The 14,594-nt window shown below is 43.4% G+C and overlaps 1 protein-coding gene across 5 annotated transcripts; it reads right to left on the bottom strand.

Annotated features, from left to right (window-relative positions):
- Positions 1–228: 228 nt before the first annotated feature.
- Positions 229–13,858, bottom strand: DHRS12 (dehydrogenase/reductase 12). Of its 5 annotated transcripts, none has more exons than XM_028722066.2 (10): positions 13,683–13,855; positions 11,521–11,654; positions 9,562–9,644; positions 8,269–8,361; positions 6,921–7,002; positions 5,212–5,273; positions 3,268–3,372; positions 2,408–2,498; positions 1,676–1,810; positions 229–1,350 (listed from the first exon to the last, which is right to left on the bottom strand). In XM_028722066.2, the coding sequence occupies exons 1-10, from the start codon at positions 13,853–13,855 to the stop codon at positions 1,235–1,237; spliced, it is 1,074 nt and encodes a 357-aa protein (XP_028577899.2). In that variant the 3' UTR covers positions 229–1,234. The 5 variants fall into 5 exon arrangements, 3 of the variants coding, with proteins under 3 accessions (XP_028577899.2, XP_028577898.2, XP_077782643.1); XM_028722065.2 differs by having other exon boundaries at positions 1,676–1,813; positions 13,683–13,853; XR_013392399.1 differs by lacking the exon at positions 229–1,350 and having other exon boundaries at positions 2,408–2,523; positions 13,683–13,858.
- Between the last annotated feature and the right edge of the window lie 736 nt (positions 13,859–14,594).

Below are 14,594 nucleotides of genomic sequence, written 5' to 3'. Positions count from 1 at the left end.
GGATTTTTGACAGCGGTGTGCAAATATATGTTAACTTCATTCACATCAAGAAGACTGTATGCTGACTGCCAAGTGATACCAAATATTTGAGCTTCATCTACATAAGAAACTATGCAAAGTACTGCCAACTTAAATATGACTTTTTAAAATATAATTCATACAGGTGTCTATATGAACTTAAATGTAGCTGTCCGTCCTTCAAAAAAGGATGGCCTGGAACAAACAGAATGCTTTTTCAAACATTAGGTTTTAATTAGATTTTTCTTGCACGAAAACTTCAGAAGTGCAAACCAAAATACAATTTCAAAAACGTTTAGAGTCTAGCAAATTTACAATTCTACAGAGGTTGGATGGCCCCCTGTCGTGTATAATCTAGTATTCTTGCAGGGAAGTTAGACTAGATGACCCTTGGGGTCCCTTCCAACTCCACAATTTTGTGATTCCAGAAGGTGGGCTGTTTCATACTTACAGTGGGCATTCTTGATGCATGATTATTACATAAAAAGGAATTAGCACCTTGAGAGATTTTTAGAAAATAGATACTGTGCTCCCACTGGAATGTTAATAATACAGTGGTAGCTCAGGTTACATACGCTTCAGGTTACAGACTCCGTTAACCCAGAAATAGTGCTTCAGGATGAGAACAGAAATCGTGCTCCAGCGGCGTGGCAGCAGCAGGAGGCCCCATTAGCTAAAGTGGTGCTTCAGGTTAAGAACAGTTTCAGGTTAAGAACGCACCTCCGGAACGAATTAAGTACTTAACCCGAGGTACCACTGTACAAGCACTAACCACCACAGCATCTCATCCCCAAGTATTTGTGATTTTTAAAAGAACAAATGTGAAGTTACAAACAGAAGTTACAGCATGACAAGGAGGAAATGCAAGTAGGCATACAAATAATACTCTGCGCTCCATAATCAAATCTTTTGCAAACTAAAGTATGCCTACAGTTTTCTTGATTGAAACCTAGCATCAATGAAATTGCAGCCCAAATGCTTTCAGCTTTTTTTCTAGCATCATTCCAGAAACTACAGTTCTAGCTGGAGGAAATTATCAAGATGCAAAGCATGTCAAAACAGAATTGCTGAATTTTTAACAGTGCCTTTCTTCCTGCCCTATAATAAAGCATGTTATTGGCTTATACTCACTTGCACATATTATAGCTTTCCAATTGCAGATTGTCAAGAGGTCACTAGTTCAGTACACACTGTTAATGCTTCTAGACTCTAATGATTATCTGGGTTTAAACTTTTGTGAGAGCTCTTCCAGAAACTGCATCAGTTTTTCTTCATCACCCGGTGAAGATTTGGTCTGTGCAAGTGGTAAGTGGGTTGGAACAGGCTGTCGGTCTGGAAACAAAAGGGCAAAAAAAAGTTATTTCAATGATCTTGAACCTGCTTTTCTGACCTTCCTATCAGTGAGTTGAAGGGAGGACAGAGCTTGCAGGAATGTAAATGTTCATAAAGTTAGGTTAGCATGACAAAACAAGGTTTCCACAATATATATTCAGTAGGGCGTTGCAGCCAATCCCAGCCCTGTACAGTTTGTATACGAGTTCAATGTGTTCATTTTTTCAGGTTTACCCTTATTTGGTTTATATATATTACTAGGGACAGCTTATTCTGTCCTTCTCTATTATTATACCGTGTTCAAATGATCCATTAACTCCCTTACCTTGGAAGAACTGCCCACTCGCTTGCTTGCCTGCTTCACGGGAGACTGCAAGCCATACCACCGTGTCTGCCCCCTGGTCCTCCGTCCGCAATCTATTCTTCATTTTCTCGTAGAAATCTGGCATAGATGACCTCACTGCTGCAAGGAGACAGTTGTGATATGCATATGTAACAGCTTCCCGACAAACACATGTCTACCACTAATTATGCTCTTTGACTGCTACTACCCTAATCTTGGGCTCTGCTACAGCTTCGGTCTACAAAAGGCCCTTGGGCATTTCTTCCTACAAACCTTAACACTCCATATGATTTTACGCTACCAGACTCTATTCCTCCTCACACTACCTAAGTGCTTGGATAACACAGAACCCTTTAAACACGCTTAATGGCGTGTGCTCGAAGTTATGCATGGGCACAAGTTACCTGCAAGGTGGCAGGAATTCTCCAAAGCAGCTAAACCAAGGATGAGGTGAAAGAAATGCAAAGTTGAAAGAGAAACAGGAACAATAATGTTGTGCCACTTCTCCTTCCGATTTCTCCCATCCCCTTCATATAACAGCAAAAGATACTCTCTGTTTAGCTCTGGGGTGAATGTTGGACTCTTAACTCCTATCAGTCCCAGGCAACAATTGGGAATGATGCAGCTTGTAGTCCAGTAACAGCTGGAGGCCCACAGGTGCCCCACTCCCGATTTACCCAAAGAGATTAAATATTTCTGCTCGGCAAAAAGTACCTGGAGTATCTGCCCAGCCAGGATGCATAGAAGAAAAGTGAACACTGGGATGTGCTTTAGCCCACTGTTCTGTCATGACCACTTGCTGTCTCTAGGATACGACAAAAGGCATAAAACTGAAAAAAGATCAATAGGCCATTAGTCTGGCATCTTCATATTCAGTATTGACTTACGCAGCGCGGTCATTTCTTCCTTTGGAAGCTCAGCACTGCAGCTAGCCTGTGCCCTGCCTTCTTTGTGTGTGACAACAGGACAGGTTTCTATTTCTATTCCAGTTTTAGATGAGAGAAGGGCAAAGGAGCTCTCAAGTATAGCCCTCATTGCGCACTCACTACTCAAGACACACACTAGGCCAGAAGAGCACCACTGAAATCTGGTCTGCTTCAAGCAAAGCAGGAAAAATGAACTACCATTCCAAAGGGTGATGCAAAGGTAATGACATTTTCTCCCACTTGGTACTGCCCAATAAAGTCGTTGTCGTCCCCCCAAAATCTTACACCTGAAACCAGGGTGGAAAAATGCTTTTCAAAAAGCAAGTTTCTCTTAAATAATAACTAGTTAACATTAAATAATATCTGGACTTTAGAATCTCCAAACTGAACAATGCCTCTATGAGATACAGTGAGTTAAAGGAGTCTTTTCTATGTAAATAAAGACCCAACTTGACAAGTGTATAATAGTCCCAATACCTCAACTGTTATGGGTGCTGGTTGTAAGACAAGACTTTACATAGAGTATTTTAAAGAATTATCTATAGAAAGAGCAAGCAAAGTACATAAAATGTATAATATGACAAAAATACAGGACTGCAAAGCAGCTACGTATTCTGTGGCTGTTTGTTCAAGAACTACAGATCCTACCTTATTCTGCGCATAGACCATTGTCCCATCAAATGCCACATTCTCTGATTGCAAGTTTGAGACATCTAGTTTCTGAACTAACATTCCTCCTGAGGAGACAGTGATCTGCAAAATAAAATAAGCAAACCAAAGGAACTATGAAATCCTTATCCACAACTAGACTTGTCTTTACATGCAACTTGGACAGATAATCACAATGACAATGTAAGTTTAGCAGTTCACTTTAAGGACGGGTGGGAAACCTGTGACCCTTTAGATGTTGGATCCCAGCTGCATTCAGCCTCAGCCAGCATGGGATGATGAGACATATAGTCCAACAACATCTAGTGCCATAAGCCCCTCACCCAAGGAGTGGCAACTGAATGCTGAAATTCAGAGTCATCCACAATGCTGGCCGACTCCCTTGACAGCCCTGTTGGTTTCTATCTTGCCAACAGCCCTTTTAAAAGTCACACTGCAAGCGTGGATTAATTACTCAAATCAAACATTCCAAAGGTTCTTACACAAAATGCAACCACATCAATCAGAATAGGCCAAATCTCTCTGTCTATGACACTCTTTCCCTTTGGAAATATATACAGTGTTTTTCGCTCTATAAGACGCACCTGACCATAAGACGCACCTAGTTTTTAGAGGAGGGAAACAAGAAAAAAAATATTCTGAACGAAACAGTGGATGTATGATTTTTGTGGTTCATGCTGTGGCCACAGACATGTGATCTGATGGTGAATTTGGGGTGACCCGATGCAAAAATCCTGAGGATCCATGTGGATCCATGCTTTGTAACCACATTTTTGCACCACTGCAGCCCCAGGAAACAGTGGAGGTGTGATTTTTTGGGTGCCGGCTGTAGCCATGGACATGCTATGTGATCTGATGGTGAATTTGGGGTGACCCAATGTAAAAATCCTGAGGATCCATGGGATTTTACCTCCTCCCTCCCAGGCAGCCTCTGCTAGCCTCCCTTATCTCTCTTCCGATCCCACCAATCAGCTGTTTCCTTTCAACACTCCCTTCCCTCTTGTTTGCCTTAGTGTCTTTTCCTTAGCTGGAGCAGTTTTTTGCTCCTCCTTTTCTTCTAATTTCTTTCCTTATTGCTTTAGTCTTCCTCTTTCCCCCCTTTGCAAGTCTGCTGCCTTTACCTCCCCCCTCCCAGGCAGCCTCCTTTATCTCTAGCGTCCATTATCTCTCTCCCCGATCGGCAAACGATCAGTGGCTTTGTTTCAACACCCGCTTCCCTCTTTCAAAAAAAAGAGCATGATCTGCTTTTTGCCCCTGGGCAATTCAGCTCCAGGGACCACACATTCACTCCGTAAGACGCACAGACATTTCCCCTTTTTAGGAAGAAAAAAGTGCGTCTTATGGAGCGAAAAATGTGGTGCCTGAACCTTTTATACACCGCTGTTGGAAATAATTCATTTGTAAACTGGAATGGTAATTCTTTTAAACACTCAGTGGCTTCTGACACAACGGAAAACATTACTTCCCACTCAGGAGGGCAAACACTAATATAAAGGAGGCAATTAAACTGCTTCGCTTGCACCAAACATTTTGGATTGTGTAAATAAAACTGTTTCAGTGAAGCATGAAGGTACACATTAGCACCACGGCACCTCAACATTTGTGCCAGCATATGCAATGGTTTGTCATGGTATTGAGTCAGACGTTAAATCAGTTTGTTCCCCAATTAAGATGCTATTAGCTGCAATGGGCCTCACCGTCCTCCTGTCCCTGGGTGGGTTGCCAAAGACTACAGAACATTTCATATCTCTTCCTCTGAAGGCAGAGAGAGTGGTCCGCCTGCAGTGAGGAAAATTACAATTGATAGGGCCCCTTTGCCCAACAGTATAGCACCTACTTGCCCTAGGAGTTATGAATACGGAGAACAGGAATGACAATGAAAGGGAGAGCCAAGTGCCCTCAAACTAAGACATACAAACTTACAACTCTAGGGTCATCTTCTCTTTCCAAGAGAGGTAGAAGGGCTGTTGTTAAAATATATGTACCTAGAAGATAAATAATAAATGTTTAGCATGCATTACCTTCCACAAGTTTGTTTGTTTTTTGTATATTTAATAAAACTTCACTCTCCTACCCTTCAGCTGAATGGATTGCTCCACATTTCACAAGGCTTTTAAAGAGAAGTAAAATGAAGAGCCCCGTTGCATCAGGACAAAGTCCATCTAGGTCAAGCACTCTATTCTCACTGCAGCAAACCAGATGCCCAGGGGAAGACCATGAGCAGGACCTGAGTGCAGTAGCACTCCTTCAGTTAGCAAAGGACACAGCAATAAAACTCTGTACTTGGACCATGAAGCACCCTGTTATTTGAGAGCACAATTCAAATAATGCACCAAGTTAAAAACCTGATCTATGATTACTTAAAGGGAAAGGGACCCCTGATCGTTAGGTCCAGTTGCAGAGGACTCTGAGGTTGCGGCACTCATCTCGCTTTACTGGCTGAGGGAGCTGGCGTATAGCTTCGGGGTCATGTGGCCAGCATGACTAAGCCGCTTCTGGTGAACCAGAGCAGCGCACGGAAACGCCGTTTACCTTCCCGCCGGAGCGGTACCTATTTATCTACTTGCACTTTGACGTGCTTTTGAACTGCTAGGTAGGCAGGAGCAAGAACTGAGCGATGGGAGCTCACCCCGTCACGGGGATTCGAACCGCCAACCTTCTGATCAGCAAGCCCAAGGCTCAGTGGTTTAGACCACAGCACCAGCCGCGTCCCAATATGATTACTTATCCAAGTAGAATTCCATGCCCTAAAGCAGGATATTTTGTGTAAAACAGCAGCATACACCTGTTTAACCTGTTAATCTAAATTCCAGAAGTACATTTCACAGCCAAGAAACTGAACTGCTCTCACTTAAAGAATTAAACCCAAGACTACCTTCCTTTAGTCTAAACCCACTGCTTCTTGTCTGACCCTCACTAGACAAGGAAGAAAACAATTTGAAATTTATGGCAATCCAATTCAATAGTATGTTATTTCTGTATGCATGTTTCTTCCTCTGTGTTGTTGCTTTTTAAAAGAGTGAACTGGATGTTCAATCTACAGTGGTACCTCGGGTTAAGTACAGTGGTACCTCGGGTTAAGTACTTAATTCATTCTGGAGGTCTGTTCTTAACCTGAAACTGTTTAGCTAATGGGGTCTCTTGCTGCCACTGCTGCGCGATTCCTGTTCTCATCCTGAAGCAAAGTTCTTAACCTGAAGCACTATTGCTGGGTTAGCGGAGTCTGTAACCTGAAGCATATGTAACCTGAAGCGTATGTAACCCGAGGTACCACTGTACTTAATTCATTCCAGAGGTCCGTTCTTAACCTGAAACTGTTCTTAACCTGAAGCACCACTTTAGCTAATGGGGTCTCTCGCTGCTGCTGCCGCGCCACCGGAGCACGATTTCTGTTCTCATCCTGAAGCAAAGTTCTTAACCTGAAACACTATTTCTGGGTTAGCAGAGTCTGTAACCTGAAGCATCTGTAACCTGAAGCGTATGTAACCCAAGGTACCACTGTATATGTGTCAGAAGGCCCTATTAGACAGTATAAACATTAGCCAAGCGTACTCAGGCATCAGAAGAACACTTCAGAAATGCAAAACCTCCACTTCCAGACAACAACTTCCCAGGAAAACTGCCCTACATACCCAAAGTATTTGTAGCAAAATTCTTTTCAAGCCCATCTTTCGTTAGTTCTCTTTGGTTTACCATGCAGCCTACATTGTTGACCTACAAGAAGAAAATATAGTTAAAATATGCATCTGTGCTGTGCCATAGTGGCAGAGCATGCGCTTTGAATATGCAGAAAGTTCTAGGTTAAATTTGGTAGGACTGGAAACAACTCTCGCCTGGAACCCTGAAGAGCCACTACCAGTCAGTATAGATAACAGAATACTGTATACTGAGCAAGGTGGACCAATGGTTTGAAAGGAATAAGACAGCTTCCCATTTATGGGAGTCAAAGCACTATGCTGCATACAATACTTTCAAGAATGATAAATCTCAACTGTGCAGCATTAAGCATGTGAAAATGACGCACAGAAATTTAGAATTTCTGGCTACAGTGCTGGCCGTAAAAAGAATATTACCAAACTGTTGCTTGTTCAAGCAAGTAACTGCTAGTTACTAGGTAGTGTCAATCAGTGTTAGAAACTGAGATGTGAAAGCTAGGAGCTAAATGGCACCTTAAACATAGGTTATGGGCACCACAACAGAATGTCTAGGCGCAATTTTTTTATAACAAGAATAAAGGTAAAGGGACCCCTGACCATCAGGTCCAGTCGTGGCCGACTCTGGGGTTGTGGCGCTCATCTCGCTTTATTGGCCGAGGGAGCTGGCGTACAGCTTCCAGGTCATGTGGCCAGCATGACTAAGCTGCTTCTGGTGAACCAGAGCAGCACACGGAAACGCCATCTACCTTCCCGCCAGAGCGGTACCTATTTATCAACTTGCACTTTGATGTGCTTTGGAACTGCTAGGTTGGCAGGAGCAGGGACTGAGCAACGGGAGCTCACCCCGTCGCAGGGATTAGAACCAGCGACCTTCTGATCGGCAAGTCCTAGGCTCTGTGGTTTAACCCACAGTGCCACCCGTGTCCCTTATAACAAGAATACAAAGCTTAAAATGAATTAACTGCAGCTAAAATCTTATATTCATTTTTCACATAGTCTAGTCCTCATCTGAAGACTGCAAAAAACAAGCCATACTTTCCCTGCCCGCCTGCCTAATATTCTTATGAGGGTCCCTTCACAGGTTCTCAGAGAGTAGCTGGAAGTGGGGAGGCAGAAAAAGGTCCTCCTTTTGTTCCAGCAGTGGCAGTTTTAATCTGAAAACTTAGGCACAGTACAGCTCCCACAGCTCAGAAACTGCTCGAATTATTGAAATTCCCTGTCGCATAATGCACCTAGAACAATGGGAATTTCAAACTCTGGTGTCAATGTTTGGCAGCCCACCAAATCCCTAGAGATGGGCTTCACTTTTAAGTTCCCAACTCACCAAGACGTTTAATCTGTGTTCATTCTTGAACCGTTCAGCAAATTCCCAAATTCCTTTGGGGTCAGACATATCCAGAATATGGATAAAAACATTCTAGGAAAGGAGAAAAGAAGAGTTGTTAACCATACCAAAAAAATTTCTACAACCAATTCAGTAGCTTTCTGCAGCATCACCTGGCTCCAAATCTTAAATCCCAAGCACAGCTCAATCACTCCACCACAAGATTGTAAGGGTTCATTTAACATGCTTTAGCAACACTACATAATCAGATAGCGGGAACACAATATAGCCACTTAGCCAAGCTGTATCTAAATGGCAAAGAGAATCTTTGAATATTTGTAGTTGACAGAGAAATACAAGCAGCAAAAAATGGAGAACACAACATAGGACTGTTTCATGTGTTGCGTAAGAAGTAACCTGGCAACTTACAGACGCTGCCCACAATGAGATTCATAGCTCCAGAAGCTATTTTTGACTCAAGATTCCATACAAGGGAGAGGATAGGATGAAAGTCCATTTTTCTGATAATGTAGCTGCCGCTCACTGCTGTGACTACTTATTCCACAAATGCAAGTGCATACAAGGTAATGATGGTACCACTGTCTGAGACTCCGAGGTAAAGATTTTAATCTCAGCATCATGCAAAATTCATTGGGGGAAACATTGACTGTTTAAAGTAACATAACACTGCTTTAAATTACAGTATAGCACAGATGGATCCAAAGAGGGAGCACATTTTCTTAGTTTTAAGGCAGTCTTAATGCATAATTGACTGTTGCGCATTTGTGGCAATATTTGTCACTCCCTTAGATGCTGCAGCATCTATTTTTTAAAAAAGGATACTAATAATTTCTGGTGATTTTTTTTTTAATCTTACTTTTAGCTATGCACTAGAAATATCATCTGAGTCAACACATGAAAAACCTCCATTTAGTTGATCCAGCTGTAAATGTGGTGGAACTTGAATACCAGGTTCCATATTCCAAAAAATGATAATTTTTTATTTCAAATTCCAGGAGTTGAAATACATCCAAACATCCACAGAAACAGGGACAGGATTTGTAGCGCCATTCAGCGATGGCAAATGCAATCAAACAAAAGAAATGCAACTGGCCAACAGGCGAATTGTCCACAAAAAACTGTAGGGTTGGAAATTACTGAAATAAATGGACCTTAGTCAGTCATTTCCATTAATTTGAATGAATATACTACGAGTATGACTTAGTTGGATGCAACATGTAATCTTTCCAATGACAAAGGATAGAAGAAAAAACATCCAAGGCCAACTCTTACCTGATTAGCAGTTTCTGTTGTTATTTCTTTCTTAGCTTCCTCAGCTCTGTCTTTGTTTCGGCAAACTAGATGAACGAGTCCCCCTGAAAGAATTCAGAAACAATCAGTGAAAAGGACCATAGAACTATCTGCATGAAAGAAATATTCAAATCAAGTTTCCATATAGCTTCATATCTGACAGAATTTTTAATCTGCACAAATGCAGAGAGAATGCTTTTTATAATTGAGAAGTTTTTGACAAATGGCAAATCTTCAGGCAGCTAAGGGCTGGATTCATCTAATGAGCCCTGCTAGTGGAAGCCTGGCAAGGACTTCTGCTAGCACTATGAGCTTTTCCTCCCCTCTTCTCCTACTCCCAAATGGCTCTTGAGGGCTCAGGATAATCCCCAGAACAGGAGGATAAAAACAGGAGGAGAGGGGAGTCATTCTGCAGGTTATCTGAAATGTTTGTACCGATGGAACAATAGTCACAGTGCTATGCTGAATTCCTCTCAAAGTCCATTAGCTATTTAGATGACAAACTTGAACAGCACCAGGGGCATACCTAGGGGTTGTCCAGGTTGGCCCTCACCAAGGGCATAGGCCCGGGGGTGGGAGGCAAAAATCATGCCTCTCCACTCTGGTTCAGCTCCTCTGGCAAGGATGCAAGGGATGCAGCGGCGCCAATGTCTCCTTACCAAGAGCGCCTAAGTACGCCTCCGAATAGCACACTCTTACAGGGTCGCTTGAAATATTACCAGGTCTCTATTCTTACATTCACTGAAAGCAACTGCTAAAATACAGTGCTAGTGGAGCAAGAGAAGAAGATAATCTCCTGTCTTTGAACACCTGAACTTGGAGAGACCTGGTTCATATTGGCTCCACACACCCCCACTTTTCCCACCCACCCTTTTTTTAGGAGAAAGACTCATGTGACTGGTCTCCAGACAACTTGACATGGGAGGTTAGGTAGAGCAGAGAGAAAGAAAATGTGACACACTACTGCTCCATGCTATTTCAGCACTGGTGGCCATAGAAAAAATGAGAATATTTTGCACACACCACCACCAAGAATGCTTTAAGCAGCTCACTCAGGGCTACTTGGTACTGTGGAGAGCTCTATAGTCTATGTTGCTGTTTATGTAAGCAGCCTCCAGAATCCACACTGGGGCTAACTGGGGCTTTATCCGTATTATAATTCTCACGCTTGTAACAACTGCTATCTCCCTGAGCTTGGTGGCAGTCCTCTGCCACTGTGAAGCAGTTGGTTCACACTATATGTAAAGTAAGATGTAACAAGTAGGGTTGGTTTAGAGGTGCGCAGACCATGCTTATTTAAAGCATATTTTCAGAGCCTAGCTCTCAGAAGGCAAGCAAGCAGGCACATAGATAAAAACCAAGTTCTACGTAATTACAGCAAAGCCACCTGTTTAGCACTCATGACAATGCACTACTCCTTTCGATCCCCCGAGATTGCTACTGTTTTTAAAAGTCTTCCTTGAACAGAAGAACAGATAAACAAAGATGTGGCACTAAAAGGAAAAATGAAAGAAACTGCGGGAGCCAGTCTGCAACATGGGAGAAGGGCCTAGCCAGACTATTCAACTTGATAGATGTTGTGCAAATTGTGAAGTCAGGTGGAAGCTGGGCTCACACCACAGGTGAAGATCTAGCTGTAACCACTCTCTTTAAATATTATGGTTTTCTTCCACCTCTTCCCCACCCAGGTTTCTGCACGCGCGAGGTGCGGAGAGCGCTTCTGCGCATGCACAAGACACACAGAGCACTTCTGCGCATGCGGCGAAACCCGGAAGTATACACTTCCGAGTTTGCCGCGTTCGTATCCTGAAAAAATGCAACCGGAGACTGATGTAACAAGAGGTACGACTGTACAACTGAGGAGAGAAAATAAGACCTCTTGTTTTGTATAAACTCAACCTCTGAAATAATCTCAATAGCAGCAGTATTGCTTCAACTTACCTCGTCTGGCTATCTCTTTTGCAGCCGCCTTGCCAATGCCACTATTTCCTCCAGTGACCATGAAATGCCTTCCAGTTACATCTACTTCCAAGTCTTCTGGAACAAAGTGTTTGCTTGCCGATTCATAGCCACTCCTGCAGAAGTCAATGAAAACTTAGATTTGGGAAGAATAGGGAAGAATATTAGCTACATATTAAACGGGGGGGGGGGGGACATTTTATTGAAAAGTTTTTGAATGTTTTATACATTTATAATATTACTCAATTCCTCCCTCTAAAGTGTATTTTTTGTTGTAAACTATAAAAAAAGATTGAATATATAATGCAAGCATTATTAGCAGCTGACTTTTCACAATGGTAGAGTAACTAGCAGAAAACAAAAGGTTTGGAATTTTAGCTTTACCAATACAGGTAACTTTTATTTCTAACAACATACATTCAAGTACCGTATTGGCCCAAATATAAGCCACACCCAAATATAAGTCGCACCTAAAAATTGGAGGGGGGGGGAGAAAAAATACACGAATATAAGCCCCTCCCTTCCTTGCTGCTCCTGGCTGCATACTGGGCAGAGGGGGGGGGCCTTGGGGAGAGGACGGGGGTCCTACACACGGGGCGGGTGCCCTGCGCTCCTGGCTGCATACTGTAAGGTTGTGAATATAAGCAGCACTTTAACTTTTCACGGTCAGAATCTGGAGAAAAAGTGAGGCTTATATTCAGGCCAATATGGTAAAACAAAAACAACTTTCCTCTACTGAAGCTTCCTGCATTCAGGCATATAGTCCTCATGCAAAAGTGGCCCTGCAAGTACCCATCCTGGTAGCAGACCCTGCCCTCAACTTCTGCCCAGAGCCTGCTGCTGCCTGATCCTGCACCATCCCCAAGGAGACTCACCTAGCAGCTAAAGAAGGTGCAAGGCGAAAACATTTCTCTTCAACCAGGCCTTTGGCTCATAAACATCCTATGGCCTTTTAATGTGTCTGTGGGAGGGAGATAATTTGTTTTGCTCTACTACTACTACTACTACTACTACTACAATTTGTTTGTTTTGCTCTACTACTAGTAGTAGTAAATTGATATACCGCCGTTTATCCGTTTATCAAACAATGCCAGGGCGGTGTACAATATTAAAAACACAGAACGCCAATGATAAAAACATAGTAACATCATAAAAAGCATGCTGACGGGCAGCCACAGCTTAATAATAAAGTAAGTCATCGCAACAGTTCTCTCCCCTACTTTCACAGACCACAGATTACTTAATAGCCATAGGCCTGGGTAAAGAGGAATGTTTTTGCTTGGCGCCTAAATACATGTGATCTCTGGGGACATGTGATCTCTGGGGAGAGCATTCCACAATCAGAGAAAACTATGTATTTTTGTGTTTTCGTTTTGTATTTTTATGTTGTGAACTGCCCTGTGATCTGTGGATAAAGGACAGTATACAGAAGAAGAAGAAGAAGAAGAAGAAGAAGAAGAAGAAGAAGAAGAAGAAGGAGAAGGAGGAGGAGGAGGAGGAGGAGGAGGAGGAGAAGTAGTAGTAGTAGTGGTTCAGTAGCCCCTGCTTGGTTGTGTGAATGCAGCTATACACACGTCTTTCTAAAATCTTTTCCAGGGCGAGATTTTAACCGGGCAAGACTTGCTTCCTGGATGGCACTGAATGCAAAAAAAAAGTTATACAACGCTGCAAAACTGGGGGGTGTTAAGAAACCACGGCTGGGGCCAGCCTTAGGACTAGCCTAGCACCGAAACCTCGGAACTGCAGGGACAACTTTTAGTTAGGACTATTATTAATAATAATTTATTAATAAGAATTGCAAAGGTGCGCCTCGTTCGCCTTGAACGCCTTTCAATGCACATACACACCCCTCTCTCTGCCTACCTCCGCCTGCGCCTCGCGGCGAATTGGCCCCTCGAACCCCGGCGAACCCAATGGGGTTCGCGCGAACTTGGCGCCCAAGTCCCGCAAAAGGGGCTTTGGCGCCGCTTTACGGGGCTCGCGCCGCGCGTGGAAACGCCCCCCCCCCCTTACATAAAAGTCCCTAAAACATGGGGCGGAGGAGGGGGAATGGGGACGGGGTGGGGGTCCGTTTTCCCTCCCTAAGCCAACGCCGTGGGGCAACGGCCACGGCAGCCCCCGCCTCATCCCGCCCGCTCCCTTACCGGCAGTAATGGCGCAGCCCCTTCACGAACCACACCGAGTTCCTGTAGAGGGACATGGCGAGGGCCGCTCCTTCTCCGTCGCCCGGCTCCTCCGCTGGCGAAGAGGCGGCGCTCGAGGAAGGGAGGCCGCCTCCCGGGCGGGTGTGTGAGAGGAATCCTTGTGTAACGCCCATCACACACACACACACACACACACACACAAAATGGCCGCGGTTGTGGCGGGAATTGTAGTTCCGCGGCACCTGGAGTTTCCCCTCACTTCAAGCCACACTCCCCTTGTCCTTGATTTTGGACTCGTCCTCAGGCAAAAAGCCTTCTTGTGGGAGCAAAACACAAACTTCAGTAATTTCACTGGGTTTCTGGCCAACGGTATAACACAAAAGTAACGTACACCTGGGAGGAAGGTTAAGTCCCATCGAAGCAATCAGTGCTTACTTCTGAGTAGGCCCGTTATATTGCACTGTCAGAGGTAGAATTTAAGAAGTCAAGAGAAAATAATAATAATAATAATAATAATAATAATAATAATAATAATAATAATAATAATATTTAATTTATACCCGCCCTCCCTAGCCAAGACCGGGCTCAGAGTGGCTAACAATCAGGAATAAAAACAAGTTGATTAAAATACAATTTAAAAGATTAAGATACATTAAAACATTAAGGTGCAATCTCTTCATAGGAGGAGAAAGGAAAAGGCACATACATCACTGTAATGAATGACATCCTTTCCACAGTTATACAGTCTTTCTATCTACGGGCTGCAACAATGAAGACCATTTGCTTGTGGAAGTTTAAAGACCATTGACATGCAACTCCCTCATCCCCTTCTATCGCTTCGACAGGTCCAGAAAAATGCCATCTCTTTAATTCAAGGTCCAGCAGTGAGACACAGAACTTAATCTGCAATTC

Source organism: Podarcis muralis, chromosome 3, assembly GCF_964188315.1.
Source record: "Podarcis muralis chromosome 3, rPodMur119.hap1.1, whole genome shotgun sequence".
Lineage (NCBI taxonomy): Eukaryota > Metazoa > Chordata > Lepidosauria > Squamata > Lacertidae > Podarcis > Podarcis muralis.
The sequence above is the reverse complement of the archived record's forward strand: the minus strand, read 5'-3'. Positions and strand labels throughout refer to the sequence as shown.

Excerpts from the sequence above, each read along its gene's own strand:
- DHRS12 (XM_028722066.2), bottom strand. The coding sequence starts at position 13,855 with ATGGGCGTTACACAAGGATTCCTCTCACACACCCGCCCGGGAGGCGGC. Across the intron at positions 11,655-13,682 it reads GGGCTGCGCCATTACTGCCG|GAGTGGCTATGAATCGGCAA; the intron begins GTAAGGGAGCGG and ends TGACTTCTGCAG. Across the intron at positions 2,499-3,267 it reads TGGTCTATGCGCAGAATAAG|AGACAGCAAGTGGTCATGAC; the intron begins GTAGGATCTGTA and ends GTCGTATCCTAG.